The sequence below is a fragment of the Anolis carolinensis genome, chromosome 4 (assembly GCF_035594765.1).
Source record: "Anolis carolinensis isolate JA03-04 chromosome 4, rAnoCar3.1.pri, whole genome shotgun sequence".
Classification (NCBI taxonomy): domain Eukaryota; kingdom Metazoa; phylum Chordata; class Lepidosauria; order Squamata; family Dactyloidae; genus Anolis; species Anolis carolinensis.
This window is the reverse complement of record NC_085844.1, coordinates 209,098,104-209,115,108: the sequence shown is the minus strand read 5'-3', so window position 1 is coordinate 209,115,108 and position 17,005 is coordinate 209,098,104. Positions and strand designations below refer to the sequence as shown.

Below are 17,005 nucleotides of genomic sequence, written 5' to 3'. Positions count from 1 at the left end.
GAGATTGCATCCAAAGCATCCGTGCACAGTGCTGTTGGGGAGGGGAAAGATACTTATCCTTTTAGCAAAGATCCCTTTCAAAACCCACTGGACCAATTCATATCCTACATAACCAGAAAGTTCAGGAAATCTGCCAGCAATTACAGATAAACACAAGCGACTACACAGTCCTACCAGTTTGCCAGTTTGCCTACCCTCGGGATCAAAGCTTAACCTTTGTCATCTTGTGTTTCGCCTGGCTTTTTCTCCTTCTCTCAATGTTTCTATTTATGAATATGGGCATTTTAATTTTGAATTTGTGTTTGTTTTCACAATAATGATTTATTGCTGGCAAAATGATTGACCTTCCTCCTCCTCCTCTATTTATATCTCCTTTTTGCCTCTTGATCGAGATACAAAGCAGCTCACAACATTACAAGACTATACAATTTAAAATCTATTTAAAATTTTAAATGCTTAGTGTAGAATAAACACTTGCTCTATTGAGTGTTCACCAATGGTTCAACTTCATCCTGGAAAGAAGTGACTAATGGAATGCCGCATGGTTCCATCCTGGGTCCAGTACTGTTCAACATCTTTGTTAATGACTTAGATGAAGGTTTAGAGTGCATACTTATCAGGTTTGCAGATGACACCAAATTAGGAGGGATAGCTAATACTCCAGAAGATAAGATCAGAATTCAAAATGACCTAAACAGATTAGAGAGCTGAGCCAAAACTAAGAAAATGAATTTCAACAAGGATAAATGTAAGATACTCCAATTAGACAGAAAAAAAAATGAAATGCAAAGATACAGAATGGATAATGCCTGATTTGACAACAGTCCATGTGAGAAATCATCATCATCATCACTTTATTCTTATATCCCGCCCCATCTCCCCAAGGGGACTCGGAGCAGCTTACATGGGGACCAAGCCCAGTAATACAGCAATAAAATATATCAACATAAAATATATTTGTTACAATGAATAAACACATACAAACATATAAGACATCATAAAACCTAACTCAGAAACAACCAATAACCAATAGCCGAGTGCAATGGGCATGTTCAGAGCTGGAGGCAGGGCAATAATAGGGCATGTGCAATATTTTGCAAGGCTACTGGTAAAGGGGTGAGGCTGGGTATTAGAGATAGAAGGACTAAGTCAAGTTGTACTTGATTGATCAAACACATTGGAATAACCAAGTGTTCACGTCTTACCGGAAGGTGGCCAAGGCTAGTCTAATTTCTCTCTGGAGAGAGCCGGGGAGCCACCACCGAGAAGGCCCTCTCCCTGGTACCCACCAACCATGTTTGTGATGGCGACAGGAGCAAGAGAAGAGCCTCTCCAGCAGATTTTAAAGTTCATGCAGGCTTATAGTCAAAAATGTGATTGCAAAAGTAGAGAGGACCCGAACTGTTTAGGACTTTAAAGGTAATAGCCAGCACATTGAATTAGGACCAGAAACTTACTGGCAGCCAGTGGAGCTGTTTTAATACTGGGGTTGTCCGCTCCCTATAATTCGCTCCAGTTAACAACCTGGCCACCAACCTTTGTACTAATTGGAGTTTCTAGGCTGTCTTCAAAGGCAGCCCCACATAAAGTGCATTGCAGTAATCCAGTCTGGAGGTAACTAAGGCATGGACCACTGTGGCCAAGTCAGGCTTCTCAAGGTACGATTGCAGTTGTCGCACAAACTTTAACTGTGCAAAGGCCCTCCCAGCCATCACCGACATCTGAGCTTCAAGAAAGATATTGAACCTTTCCATGTGAGAAAGATCTCGGAATATTCATGGACAACAAGTTAAACATGAGCCAACAGTGTGATGCAGCAGCTAAAAAAGCCAATGGGATTTTGCACTGCATCAAAAGGAGTATATAGTGTCTAGAGAGAGGGAAGTCATGGTGCCTCTCTATTCTGCTTTGGTTAGACCTCACCTGGAACTGTGTCCAAATCTGGAGATATTGACAAGCTGGAATGTGTCCAGAGAATGGCAAATAACATGATCAAAGGTCTGGAGACCATGCCCTGTGAGGAGCGTCTTAAGAAGCTGGGAATGTTTAGCCTGCAGAAGAGAAGGTTGAGAGCAGACAGGATAGCTATGTTTCCAAATGTGAAAGGTCCTCATAAGGGAGAAGGAGCAGGCTTGTTTTCTGCTGCCCTGGAGACTAGGACTCGGAGCAATGGCTTCAAACTACAAGAAAGGAGATTCCACCTGAACATTAGGATGAACTTCCTTAGTGTGAGAGCTGTTCAGCAGTGGAACTCTCTGATCCAGTGTGGTATAGGCTCCATCTTTGGAGGCTTTTAAGCAGAGGCTGGATGGCCATCTGTCGGGGGTGCTTTGAATGTGATTTTCCTGCTTCTTGGCAGGGAGTTGGACTGGATGGCCCATGAGGTCTCCTATGATTTTATGAATTCTACAGTGTAGAATCTCAGGCATGGGCAAACTTCGGCCCTCCAGGTGTTTTGGACTACAACTCCCACAATTCCTAACAGCCGGTGCACCTCTGCTCCCAAAGATTTCGGATAATTGATTCACAACTTGGTACAGGAAAGAAGGAAAACTGTCAAAACAAGGAATAACAAATAATCTCTTGCTCAAATGGAAACGCTACCTCTTATTATTGACGAGCAGGGAAAGGCTGTTTACTTCGAGACAAAAATCCCTTCTGTGCATGCGCGTACGGAACTCTTCATAGACTATGCTTGCTTTCCACTCTTTAACCTTGGCAGTTAAAATAGATTCCACAGGGGGACCAAAGCGCGCAGGCGCAGTTGCTTCTTCTCCCCGCCTACGCAGGCGCGTGCGCTCCTCAACCCTCCCCCGCCCCTTTCCCCGACCAGCGCGCGGCTGCCCCATGTGACTGGAGCTCGCGCTGCGTGCCTCCTCGCACGCTCCTCTTTGGCTGGGACTACCCAGAGAGAACTCCGAGGAAAACCTCTCGTCCCAGCCATCCGCGCGCGGCCGAGCATGCGCCCGGCGTTCGCTTCTCGGACTACATTTCCCAGAGGGCCCTCGCCAGCGCTTGCGCAGTCCGTCCTGGCGCTCGGGCCATTTAAATGTGTGTGAGGGAGACGGCGAAATGGCTGCGGTGCGCGCCGTGTCCCGAGGCGCGGCGGAGACGCCTTCGCTGCCGCTGGGAGAGCGACCCGGCCGGCCGAGGGGCGGAGGGAGAAAGCGGAAGCCCCCGCCGGGGGAGCTCGAAGGCTGCAAGAGGGCCAAGACGGGCCAGCAGGCCAATACTACCACCACCACCACCATGGTGTTGGGGCCCGCTCAGGCGGAGCCGCTCCCCGCCGTGACGACGACGACAGCGGGCCTCTTCACCTTCGCCTCCCTCAGCCTCTCGCCACCGCCGCCGCTGCCTCCTCAGCCACCGCCTCAGGCACCGCGCTGCGAGCGAAGGCACCACCACCGGCACCGGCACCGCCCCCCGGACCGCGGCAGTGGCAGCGGCGCCTCCTCAGCGGAGAAGGCGCACAAGGGGAGGCGGGGGAGCGTCGGCGAAGGGAGGCCCGGCAAGAGAGGTGAGCTTCTCGGGCCGGCCCTCCTTGCCAGGCGGCTTCCCAGAACCCAAGAGGGCAGCTACGCTACACCTGGCATGGGCAAGACTTCTACAGCCTGTTAGGAATTGTGGGAGTTGAAGTCCAAAACACCTGGAGGGAGGGAGGGACGAAGCTTGCCCATACCTGAGCTACACTTTTTCCCCCTGTCAGGAGCGACTTGAAACTTCAAGTCGCTTCTGGTGTGGGAGAATTGGCCGTTTGCAAGGACGTTGCCCAGGGGATGCCCAGATGTTTGATGTTTTACCATCCTTGTGGGAGGCTTCTTTTATGTTCCCGCATGGGAAGCTGGAGCTGACAGGAAGGAGCTCACCTCGCTCCCTGGATTCGAACTGCCGACGTTCTGGTCAGCAGTCCTGCCAGCACAAGTGTTTAACCCCTTTGCGCTGTCATTTTGTCATGAATGCTTTTTAAACAAAGGTATTTTATCGTAATTTTCAGTGTGAACAACAGTTAAACATACAGATTGTATGTAAATACATTGGATTCCATAAACAGCCTACGACAGTTACATTGGCAAACAAACAAAGGGGAATTACATTTTTACTCAGCATTCACATAACATGTACTGCATTCATTCTCACGCATACATCACAATTTCTCAATTCACCTGTTAGGCCAGACTGCTTCCTTGCAAATCTGCCAATGCACCAAACTTCAAAAATGCCAAAACGCCTTTCGGTAAGAACATGATTTCAAAATGTGCTCCTTCCTCATCCCTTGAGAAAAGGAGGCAACTGACCAGACTGTTTCATTGCAAATCTGACACTCCCATACACAATCTCCATAGAGCAGGGGTCCTCAAACTTTTTATGCAGGGGGCCGGTCCACAATCCTTCAGACTGTTGAGGGGCTGAATTATCATTTGAAAAAGAAATACGAACAAATCCCTATGCACACTGCACATGTCTTATTTGTAGTGCAAAACAACAACAATGAAAGAACAATAAAATATTTTAAAATGAAAACAGTTTTAACCAACATAAACCTATCAGGCAAATGAGATAGTCAAGTTAATTAGGATTGTTGTTGTTGTTGTTGTTGTGTGCCTTCAAGTCAAGTGGGTGAGCCTAAGTCTAAAATTATTTATTTATTCATTTACTACATTTATTTACTACATTTATATCCCACCCTTCTCACCCCGAAGGGAACTCAGAGCAGCTGTATGTACATACAATATATTATATTATTAGCATAGCACAATATTAGCATTATATATTACTATATTGAACTATACCACTATACTGTAAAATTATATGTAATATATAACATGTAATTAATATTATTATATGGTATTATTATTAGTATTACATTGTATAACGTGATAATATTATCAATATCATATGTATATATAATATATTATATTATTAAAACTGATATAAAAATATTATATTATAAATGAGGGCGGGGGCCAGGTAAATGACCTTGGAGGGCCGCATCCGGCCCCCGGGCCTTAGTTTGGGGACCCCTGCCGTAGAGCATGTCGGGTGGGCCAGACTCCTCTGGTCTGTCACAATTTTTGGAATTCTACAGCTACACTGTAGAATTCACTCAGTTTTATGCCACTTGAACTGCCAGAAGAAGAAGACTGCAAAAATAAATGGAAATAAGTAAACTGCTGCTCAGCTGGAACTATATCCAGAGCACACACACACATCCCTCTCTCTTTCAAACCAATGGCTCTTTGATACCACTTCCAACTGCCATGGCTCAATGCTGTGGAATCCTGGGAAGGTATAGTTTGGTGAGGCACCAGCATTCTTTGACATGGAAGTCTAAAGGCCCTTGTAAAGCCACCTTGAGCCTCTTTAAGAGATGAAAGCAGAATACAAATAACCAAATAGAATACTGTAATAATCATTACTGTCATCATTGTCCAACTCCCCAGATTCCTTAGCCTTGAGCTGTGACAGCAAAAGTGGTGTCAGACTGCATTCATTCTACAGTGCTCAGTGCTGAAGAGTCCCTGGTCAAGATTAGGGCACATAGAGTTGATTCATAGAGTTGGAAGAGACCTCATGGATCATCCAGTCCAATCCCTTGTCAAGAAGCAGGAAAATCTCATTTAAGCATTTGGAGAACTTTCCTGTGTAAATTTGGTCAAATCCCAATCTGGAGTGCGTTGCACCTGTTGCTTTCCTTGGTGACCTTGAGTGCATCTTCTACACAGTTTAACTGTCATGGTTCAGTGCTGTGGAATCATGGGAGTTGTAGTTTTACAAAATCTTTAGCCTTCTCTGCCAAAGAGTGTTGGGTGCTTCACCAAATTACAACTCCCAGTTTTTCACAGCATTGAGCCATAGCAGTTAAAGTGGCGTCAAACTACAGTAATTCTACTTGCTCGATAATAGATCTATTAGAAGATGGCTATAATGATCAACTTTTTCTGCTTATTGTTTTTAGTTAATAGCCAGCTTTTCAAACTGTAAGCTCTTGCCTTTCTGCATCTCTAAATGATGATGGCGTGTTGAAATATCTCTTTCATCTTGGGATAAAAGGTGAAATGGAATTCACAGTAGTGATGTCTTCCTACTTGTTGACCTTGATTTCCACAAAGAGTGATAGGATTGCGCTATCCAGGCAGCATTTTCCTCAAAAAGCATAATAATGTGGAATTGGAAGTTGTATTTGTTTCCCACTCAGTCATTTTCTGGCCGTTTTGTACTTCAGCTTCCAGAATCTCTGATCATTGGCCAAGGCAGCTGAAGTTTCTGGGAGCTGAAGTCTAAAACACCTGGAAGACTAGAGTTTGGGAATTTCTGGCTTACTGGATTTCTTTAGGAATCTTAACCTGTTTACATCTGAGAAATGCAGCTGTTATGTATATTGATAAGTTAGAAAATGCTGCATTTTGGATCAGTGTTAATGTGTGGTATATTATGATGTGGATAATCTTATAAGACATTTCTTTAAAGTTGTGAAAAATATTGTTCAGAAATGTATTCCCTGAACAATGGTGTTAGATTTACTTTTCCATAGTTGATTGTATTTCAGTGTATTTGGTTCCATATTTCAAAAGTTAATCCACTTCTCTTTTAGGATCTTGACTTAATACTATATCATCTTGATAGTCTTAATACTAGAATAATAGTATTTTATGATGCATGTAGAAATACAGATCAATATGGAATAATATCACTACTGAAATTCCATTTCTAGCTTATAAGTAAGAGTTTAGGTAGTTGTGTTTGTGTTTGATTTAGAACTACTGGTTGCTTTTTCTTATGTCAACAAAATGCACAGAAAATATGCTTTACTACCTAACAAGACTTTTCCGTCTTCGTTTAGCATTTAGAATTATTTACTAATAAAAAACTGGAATTCCTCCAGTTTTATAATAGTCACGTTCTATGTATATAGACTATTTCTTTTACCAGGGAAATTACTGTCTAAAAGGAACCCTCTTCAGTGCAAAAAGGCACAGTATTATATTGTAATTCTGTTTTTATTAAAATGTAACATTACATAAATGTTCAATCTTTATCTTCTGATTTTCTCCACAATTTTGAACATTAATCATCCTTTTGTATTTATCTGCCCAAAACTTTTAAAGCACATGTTTTGTTGGTCAGAGGTAACAGTTACAGCAGGGCCTCATTACCCAGTTCGCAATAGTTAAGGGCCAGTATGTAATACAGATGTGTCCCAGCTTTTAAAAGCCTTTGACAGAGAAGCTCCTTTTTACAATGTTTTTTTCGTGGCTGCACAGCCCCCACCTTCCCTTATCTTTTTAGGTGAAAGCTTTCTTCCAGGATCAGCAATGGGAGGACAGCTGGGTAAACAGACTTTCAGTGCTAGGTAGCAATAAAGTTTGTGTAGGGAACAAATGGGCTTCTGCTCTAGCTGATCATCCTGTAGCTGTGTGTACTTGTTTACAACAGGGAAAGTAAACAGTAGCTAGCTCCAGAATCCCTTACTCTAATGTGCATGAACAACAAAACAGAAAGAAATGGGGGAGAGCAAATAGGTCTACCTCACCAGCTCCCACAGCATGTTAAAAGGGCATAATAGGTAAGCTTGGCCAGCAGAATCATAAGACACAGGAGGCTCATGATAAAAAATAATCCCCAGATGCATTTTGAAAGGAAGCCTGGTTGTTTCCTTTCACATCTGTGCATTGTTAATTTTTAATAATTTTGCACAAATGTGTTGAAGTGCTCTCATTTATTCCCGCTTCTGCTGCCAAATTTTATGCTAAAGAAATACCTTTCATTAACTGAGGTATACCTTTATGTGGCAAGAAATCCAGACTTCTCATTATGAACATTCACAGATATGAACATTCACAGATAAACTTCATGTACACATTGCTTTTAAAAGTGCTACCAGTCTGGAATGTTTGGTCAGCATTGGATTATATCAGAAGTACATTTGACAGTGGGAGATATGAATGGCAAAGTTGAATGTCAGGAAACAATAGGTAAGGGACTTAGGGTAGGTGTTCCTAGTCTCACTAATAGAGTTCCCCATGGTCTCAAAAACCAAAGTATATTTTCGTGCAGGATAATGGCAATGTCAATAATGGCCTAATTTAGTTAGATTTTAAGGAAGGATATGAATGGAAATACTGAATGAAAAAGTGTGATAGAATCAGCATGGAATTGTTGTTCAAAGAGTTCAAAGGAGTTGTAGTAGAATGGAGTGTTACAGTATTTCAGCAGGGATTCAGCAGTATTTCAGCAGGGATTGTTAAGTTTATATATACACGCAGTCCCTGAGTTATAAACATCCGACTTACAGAGGACTCAGCTACAAACTGGAATGAGACAACAGGAAGTGAAATAAATTTGTCCCTAGGAATCATAGAATCATAGAATGGCATTCTTATTGGAGAATAGTAGAGTTGGAAGAGACCTCATGGGCCATCCAGTCCAACCCCCTGCCAAGAAGCAGGAAATCGCATTCAAAGCACCCCCGACAGATGGCCATCCAGCCTCTGCTTAAAAGCCTCCAAATTATTAAGAGATGACACAAGAGAAATTAACTCCTGAAAGAGTTGTTAAAAGGTGTCTCAGCTGAAACTTTGATATCAATCTTTGTTTCTACAACAGGCCAATTTTGTTTTTGTTTTTTTTTTTGTTTTTTTATTTTATAGTGAAGCATAATACATTGAAAGTGGTGGAACAATATATTGATAGGAAAGTGAGGAAATATTAAGAAGAGAAGTGATTGTAGAAATAGAGACAAAAAAGAAAGAAAAAAAGACACGGTTGAACTTCCCATCTTGGCTTCGGAGTTGTCCCTTTCGCTAACTGTTTATTTGTGTATTCCCTTTGTCTTATTATGTTTAGTCTGCTTTATATACTAGACAGGTCTATCGTGAAATCCATTCTTCTTTTTGTTAGAAATTTTGTAAAATTTGTCCAATCTGTTTTATTTTTTCCTTCTTTTATTTTTTTGTGTTTTTGTCCATTTGTACTATATCCAATATTCTTATTATCCATTCCTCAGGGGTTGGGAGTCTTTTTCCTTTCCAAATCTTTGCTATTGTTAATCTTGCCGCTGTGCTTATGTAAAAAAAGATTTTATCTTCGTTTGTTTTTTTTAAAATTTAGAATTTGTAAAACTTAGTACTGTAAATACATTTCCGGTTCTAATTTGAATTTGATTCCAACAATTTCTTGTACAATCTTCCAGATTTTTTTAATTTTCTCACAGGTCCACCACTGATGAAAAAATGTCCCAATCTTTTCCCCACATTTCCAGCACATGTTGGAATTCTTTTTATTAAATTTTGATGGTTTTTCTGGCGTGTGATACCACCTATATTGCATCTTATACCAGTTTTCTCTGATATCAATTGCGGCCGTGTATTTTAATTTTTCTTTCCAGTTTTTTTCCCAATGTTCCAGATTCAGACTGTGGCCGATATCTTTTGCCCATTTTATCATACATTCTTTTATGTATTAGATATTTGGGAATACAACAAACAATTCAAAATTATTAAAAAAAATCTATGAAACCACATGGCACAAAATACGAACAGATCTAGAAAAATGGAAATTCCTAAATATTTCATTAATGGGCAGAATTGCAATAATAAAAATGATGGTCCTGTCAAAATTACTATACTTATTTCAAGCCCTACCAATTATTAGAACAGATCATGTATTCAAAATACGGACAAAAATATAAATAAATTTTTATGGAAAAATAAAAAAGCTAAAATAAACTCAAAATTATTAAGAGATGACACAACTTGAGGAGGAATGGGCCTCCCGGACCTAAAATGTTATTATGAAGCATGTAGTTTAATTTGCCTAAAAGATTGGACAACATTGGAACACAGTAGACTGTTAAACTTAGAAGGCCACGATCTTAGATCTGGTTGGCATAACTACATTTGGTACAATAAAAGAAAAACAGAAAAAAAATTCAGTAACCACTTTATTAGAGCCTCCCTAATTAAAGTCTGGGAAAAATATAAGGATAGATTTTACAACAAAACACCCCTTTGGATATCACCCATTGAAGCCAAGCACAATAGAGAGTTTAGCAGAGAATACTGGTTAACATATCAACAAATATTAAAAAAGAATAATAATGAATATGTAATAAAAACACATACAGAAATACAACAAATATATAAACAAATCTCGTGGTACCAATACTATCAATTACAAATAAGCTTTAAGGAAGACGCTAAAAAGGGTTTCAATCAAGACCAGGGGACATGGGAAACTATAATAAAAAAAAACCCAAAAAGCTAATAAGAATACTATATCAACAACTACTAAAATGGGCAACAGAAGAAAAATACATATAACAAGACAATTTTGTATGCATATTCTTAAAAGCAGACGTGAAGGTGATCCACTAATAGACGTGAAGCTTCTTCGGCAACTATATGTTGATACTACGTACACTTCTTAAAGATTTAGAGCATGCACTGGCAATATGCATGATCAGCTACATAAGAAAGGTTTTCTGCTATCAGTTCCCCATTTTTCTACACTGATGTCTACTTTGTATTAGTTCTGATCTGGCTCAGTTATGCACATTTTTCTTCCATGGATTTCTATATACTGTATAGCAAAAGTAAGGGTATTTAGAATTTTTTGTAAGTTGTGTGGTTGCTTGGTCACACTGTGTTGGTGACATGTCTTCACACCATTTACTGGAGTTGAAATTTTAGAAAAGACTGTTTTGTAGAAGTGTTTCCATGACCTATACTAAGGTAATAGTAATTTGCAATTTCTTACTAGCAGTAAAGGGAAATGGAACACTCTTTGTGATATGTGGTATAACAAAGTCATTATGCAAAAGTGACATGACAAGATACAGTAGATTTGCTTCCAAGACATGAGTTACCTGGCAGCTTCACTGCAGATAACTGATGTTTAACTTTCTGACTAGCACAGAACACCGAAAATATTGAAAGAAGAGGAAAACAGGGAAGACACGTTTCATGTAACTAAAAATCCTAAATAAGATACATGAAAGATACTGGATAGCTTAAATGTTGAAAATGTTTCTTAGCACTACAGTTGGAATGGCTGAGCAGCAATTTACCTTTGAAAACAAAATACATGGAAATCTCTGACCATGTTGCACAGCTACTATCATATTTTTCTAAAGCAATTTTATTGAATGGATATGCTATCAGTTTCCAAGATCTTACACAATTTTTCCACTTACAATCCTAAGATCCATAAACCAGAGTCTGAAGCAAAAGATATACTGGATTTTTCTGCAACACTACTGTCTGCATTACTAATGTTCAGAGTGCAGATTCATCTATGTATGGTTAACTTGTTATGGTTGAGCCTTATGGCTCCGATACTGGGAGACGTGGTCGTAAGACTCCTCGAGAGTCAGACTCTCTTGAGGAGCGAGAAAGGAAACGGCTGCGGGACTTATTTGCAGAACCAACAGACGAAGACTCCTTTGAGGGTTTTACCGAGGGAATGGAGGAAGAGGTGGTTAGCTCAGAGGAGGATGACATGGAATGGACTCGTGTGAGGGAGGATTTGGGTGTCACCGGCAATGCTAGTGTGGGAGGCGACTGGCGGGTTGCAGGATCGGACCCGTGGACGAGTTGGAGGGATGGAACGGGATCCACAGCTGGGGATGCTGTGGGGCGTAGTCAAAGGTGTTTTAGCTCTGATGAGGATGATGATGATGAGGCACCTGGAATTAGGGTAACAGCTGACAGCGATGAGGAGTTGTAAACTGGCATAAAATGGGGTTTTGAATCCAGGGCTAATTGCGTTGGGCAAGGTAATCTGGACGAATGCTTGGGCTCTTGTTGGGAATTTCCTGAAGACGGGTGTGTTTCGTTTGCTGAATACGTAAGTTACCAAGGACACTGGGCATAGACGGCGGGAGGAACTGTGTGGGCTTTTGTTGTGCAACCTGTGTTTAATCTTATTAGCTTGGACCTCCGTCGTCTTCTTGACGGACATTAATTGCCTACTCTGGATTGATGCTGGACGGACTGACTGACTATGACCTCGGACTACCCCTTCTGTGGCTTTCGGTGGAATTGGTGAATTAAAGATGTCTGTACCTGGCTTTCGACCTCGGACCGGACTGGGACCCTGCTGACCGTTGCTACCCTGATTGATGTGCCTGGATCCGGATTCCGTTTGTTGCACGGAGGAGTAACAACCTTAGTTACTCATTTGCAGCTTTCGAGTAGCAGAGAGGAATCTGCTGCCAGCTTTTTATGTTTCTTTGAGTCTTTGTTTATCAACTTTTGTTTGTTTAAATTGCCGGGCTGAAGTAAGCATTTTCTGTTTAACCCGGATTAAACTCTCGTTTAATCCGGTTTATCTTTTGAACCGCTTTAGGTATCAGCGGAGTCTTTTTTGTGTACCTTTTACACTGAAGGCAAGTGTTTGCCTAGTCCTTTGTTTCATACGGGCACTTTTTAGTTCTGTAACTTTAATAAACTGTGTTGAACTTTATCTGGTGGCGTTCTGTCTGTGACATAACTTCTATTACCAGCCAGACAAAGGTGACTCAATCTAAGCTTTCTTTCACACATACAGTATTCCTAACCTAAGAAAACACTATGCAATTTATGGGATTATGATACGTCAACAGGGAACTTGAAGGCCACACTAAGTTTCCTGTTTGTTGCCTTAGAAAAGGTTACCTTCTCTTACGATGAGGTTTATTTATTTGTAATTACTTATTTGTTTGATTAGTCATTATAAGTTTATATTGATGCTATTTTATTGTTTTGATTTGGTTTGTTTATTATGGCATTGAATGTTTGCCACTTTTTGCCTGGAAACAGCCCTGAGTCTCCCCGGGGAGATAGGGTGGGTTACAAATAAAGATTGTTGTTATTATTATTATTATTATTATTATTATTATTATTATTATTAATTGTTCTATTCCCTCTCCCCTTTCTCTCTTCACGTGGATGATCACAATAGCCTTGGGAAAAGTGTAGACAGACTCTAAAAGTACAGAGATGCAATTGTGACTTTTGTGACTTTTCAGTCAATTTCAGCAGCTATTCTTATTATTAACTGCCATCAATTCTACTTCAGTGTGTTAATTTTTTTAATGGCAATTTTTTCATTTTGTTAGCCATTTTGAGTTTGTTTTAAGAGAGAAAATGTGGTATATTAATAATAAAAATATATAATGACCTCACAAATGATATACGTCCATGGCATCCTATCTTTAACAGCCCTGCTCAGGTCTTGCAGACTCAGGGCAGTGGCATCATTTATTGAGTCTAATCCATTTGTAATGCCTCACAGGCTGTTAAGCAAATAGGATGGTAACGTGTAGCTGTGCCTGACTCACTCGTGAACTGAATACTCTTTCAGTTTCTCTGTTTTCTGACAGAACATAGAAAAAAAATCATAATTCTAGCCATCAAGCTTGCCCTTGAATTATACATGAAGTTGACTTATGCAGGGATACAAAGAGTAGTTACATTTTGTTGACCACCAGTAATGGTCCCTGCACTTGACTTCATGGTGTTAGGGTTTCAAGTGATCATTGAGACTAGTATAAAAATGGTGTATTTTTCTTATCCTAATGGCTAGATGGGCTGGAGATTAGGACATTGAGAGAGAAATAATAGCTGTAACCCTTATGGATATGGTAGGAAAAAGCATGTTAAATGCTCTACCATTAAAGAATCTTTCAAATGGTACTAAATCAGAAGGGTTGCTGTTCCATTTTATTCAGCAGTCAATGTATAACTGTCTTGAGTTCCCTACACTGTTTTTGAAGTATCCTTTTTTCAGCTTGGCCAATTCATTGTTTTCTCCCCCCCCCCCCCCCCCCGCCCCTTAAAACCATCTTTGGTTTTAAATGAAGACTCCGAGATGGAAAAGATTAAATTATTTGTGGAGAAATGTATGGATAATTTCCAGGTGGATTCAAAAGTGCACCCTCAAAGTATGAGATGTGCTACCTCCTCTGAATCCTCTTACCTCAGCAGGGGATATGTACGAAAGCTATCTCAATTTCAGGAAGTCTGCTAAAACGTAAGTGTCTTAGGCTACAGCTGACATACCTTCACGGACAAATTTAATACCACCACTTAAACTTAATTTTCAAGATTATAGGGAAATTCAGGAAGAAATTATTGTTCTTTAAACATATTGTTATAAGATATGACTTGTTGGAGAGAGAGAAAAACTATTATACATGGCAGGGTAGAAGGCAGGAAGTAGAAAGAGAGGGAGTGCATTACAGGTGGATAGACTGAATCAAGGAAGCCATGGTTCTGAGTTTGCAAGACCTAAGTAGGGCTGTATACGGTACAGGTAAATTGGGTGGTTTTCCATTCATAGGTTCATCTTAAGTGGGAAGTCAACAAAAGTAGATAATTAGTTATAGTGTTTAAAGAATAGTAGATTATCACATATTGTAAAAGTTTTGATTTAATGTTCAGTTTTTTTCCATTATATAATGTACCTCAATCCAAAAATTATTTGCTCTTTCATAAGTCTACCACATGGAAAATAGTGCCCTTAATAGTGCCCATTTTACACAATTTCTTAAGATTTAAGTATTGTCTATACAAGTCTGTTCTTCTGCCTCTATTTTTTTCTTTTTTTCCTTTAGTATTCTTTGGTAGTTAATATGTGTTAATGTAATTTGTAGTTAACTTGTATGATCCCGTGTGTGTTTCATAAATATAAAATGTATTTGTGTGTGTGTTTTTGTTTTTAATAATTAAAAAGAAACCATTTTGTGACAGATGCCATACAGGATTCCCATTCGTTTGCTGTCAGAGCAATTGAGGCTTTTCTGGCAGCAAAGAAATAAATGTGGCTTAAAATACTGGAACATTGATGCATCATTCAGAGCTTATTTGGTCACTGTGCCTTTTAAGGCATCAGACTTTGAGGTAAAATAAGCATTTATAGAATATTTGAATTGAAACGCAAAAACTAGAATAAGGAAACCTGTGTTTATGTCTTTTTACTTATTTTTTGCATTCTCTTTCTGTTTCTTTTTAATTTCTCTGCACTATGTTATGGGAGGCTTCAATAAGAAGCAATAAACAATTATGTTTAAAAAGGTTAGGTCGTTGTATATGCTGCCTAGTCTGTGCAGCCATGGGAGTTTATTCATGCAGGCAGTACCTTAAGATAAGTTCTATAGGTTCTTAAGTTGAATTCATTTGTAAGATGGAATAGGTACATTTTTAAATGTAACTCTCTCTCTCTCTCTCTCTCTACATACACACACACACACAGACACACCTTGGTTTGTTCTCAGCTCCACAGTTTAATTTGAATACTCTACTTCTATACGGTACATAGTTCTTCTTCACTGAAACCCACTCTTGGTTTTCTCAAGCTTTCCATTTCAGCAAATATAGGGGAAGGGGCTTGTTTTCTTTTGCAATTGTTACTGATAGATGGTCAAAATTTTTGCAATGCTATTGTAAGTAACCCAGAGAACAACAATATATATTAATGTTTATTTCCCTGGATTAGATTATTGCACACTAAAAACACAGTTAAGAACCTGTTTGTTGAAATTGTTGAAAGCGCTCCAGAATCTTTAAATGAATTTGCTTTAAGTAAGATTTATATAATGAACGTTAAATTAAATTGCTTTTCATCCCCAATTAATACTGTTGTGGCATCTGCAAAGTCTCTTTGGAGAATAACTCATATGTAACAGGTGCAAATCAATTTTCTGCTGTATTTTGCCTGTAGAAAATTTTCATTAATTGTAAAAAAAAATACTTGTGCACAAAATGATACATTGAATCAGTTAAGTTCCTTTCCTTTTTCTGGAAGCAAAATATAGAGAGTATAATAAATAATTTTGATGAAACTGGGAAGCTATAGCTACCAACTTTGGAACAAGTCAAGATGTTATACCAGGGTTTAAAGTCAGTTCAAGATCCCGGTTTGTTTAAAAGGAGGCACTATGAACACATTAACTTTAGCACACATGAACAGCTGTGCATATGTGGATAAAATTACACATATGCATCAAAGAGTTGGTCATCTGGGAAAGCTAAAAACTTGGTAAGCTGTAGATGAAACTTGGGATAGGGCTGGAAATAGGAGGGGGTTTGGAGAAGAGTCAAGTTAAAGTTGTTTGTTCAAATACAGAGCAAGAAAATTAAGCAGGAAGAACATCAATTTACCTGCTGCTTAGGAAAGGCTGGAATATTGGAAGCTGTTGACAGTCAGTCAGTCAGTCAGTCACAGAAGCTGGGTAAGGAAAAATAAGTTGAACACAAGATGACACGACTCACTGCCAGACCGCTGGTGATGTAGCTGTGAATAGCAAATATAAATAAAAAGTTGGAAGATATTGGGAGCCTGGCTGAGTTCCCAATATCTCCACAAATATATTGGTAAATACACTGCATACAACTCAGCATTTACTGAGTTCTCTGTGTAAGTCTACAATTTAAATGTGAAAAAGTGGCAGTTACTTGCTGGTTCTCCTAAAATCTCACTGATTAACACTAATGTATTCTCTGTTAGGTTAAACTACTAGTTCTGATAAATTTCATTGGGATTATATAGGTTTTGAATCAGATTCTATGAAGCAAAAAGGGGTGATGAAAGATGGCATTTGTTTGCTTAAAAGATGAGTATCTTAGCAAATAAAGACATACCCTGAGGTATATCTCCTTGGATGCTCCCTAGTTCTTGCTTTATCCCGCCCGAAACATGGATGAACTAGGAATCACCATGGACCAAAGTAGATAGGATGGAGGCAGCTTTATTTGCTGTTTATGGGTCTATTTTGTCCTTACTTGAAATGTGAGTGAGCTTTGATTTTTTATATCAAAAGGAATCAACAACTGAGGAAGCCAATCCCTTTTCCATTTTCCTTCCATGTCACTTCAAGCTTTTTTCTCCCACGTATGGACTTGGGCTTAACAATTTTAAAGGAGATAGCCCTGGATTCTGTATAGTTCTTGAAAGTCGTATATCATCTTGTTCTGATATTCAAGCAGAATTGCAAGCAGACACTTTCTGTGACGTCATGCATCATATA

General features: G+C 39.5%; 1 protein-coding gene across 1 annotated transcript in view; it reads left to right on the top strand.

Annotated features, from left to right (window-relative positions):
* The first annotated feature begins 2,886 nt into the window (after positions 1–2,886).
* Positions 2,887–17,005, top strand: part of rsbn1 (round spermatid basic protein 1) — a 48,330-nt gene continuing 34,211 nt past the window's right edge. The window contains exon 1 of the mRNA XM_003220582.4: positions 2,887–3,517. Within this exon, the coding sequence (XP_003220630.1) occupies positions 3,073–3,517 (445 nt within the window). The 5' untranslated portion in view covers positions 2,887–3,072. The remainder of the gene's footprint in view (positions 3,518–17,005) is intronic.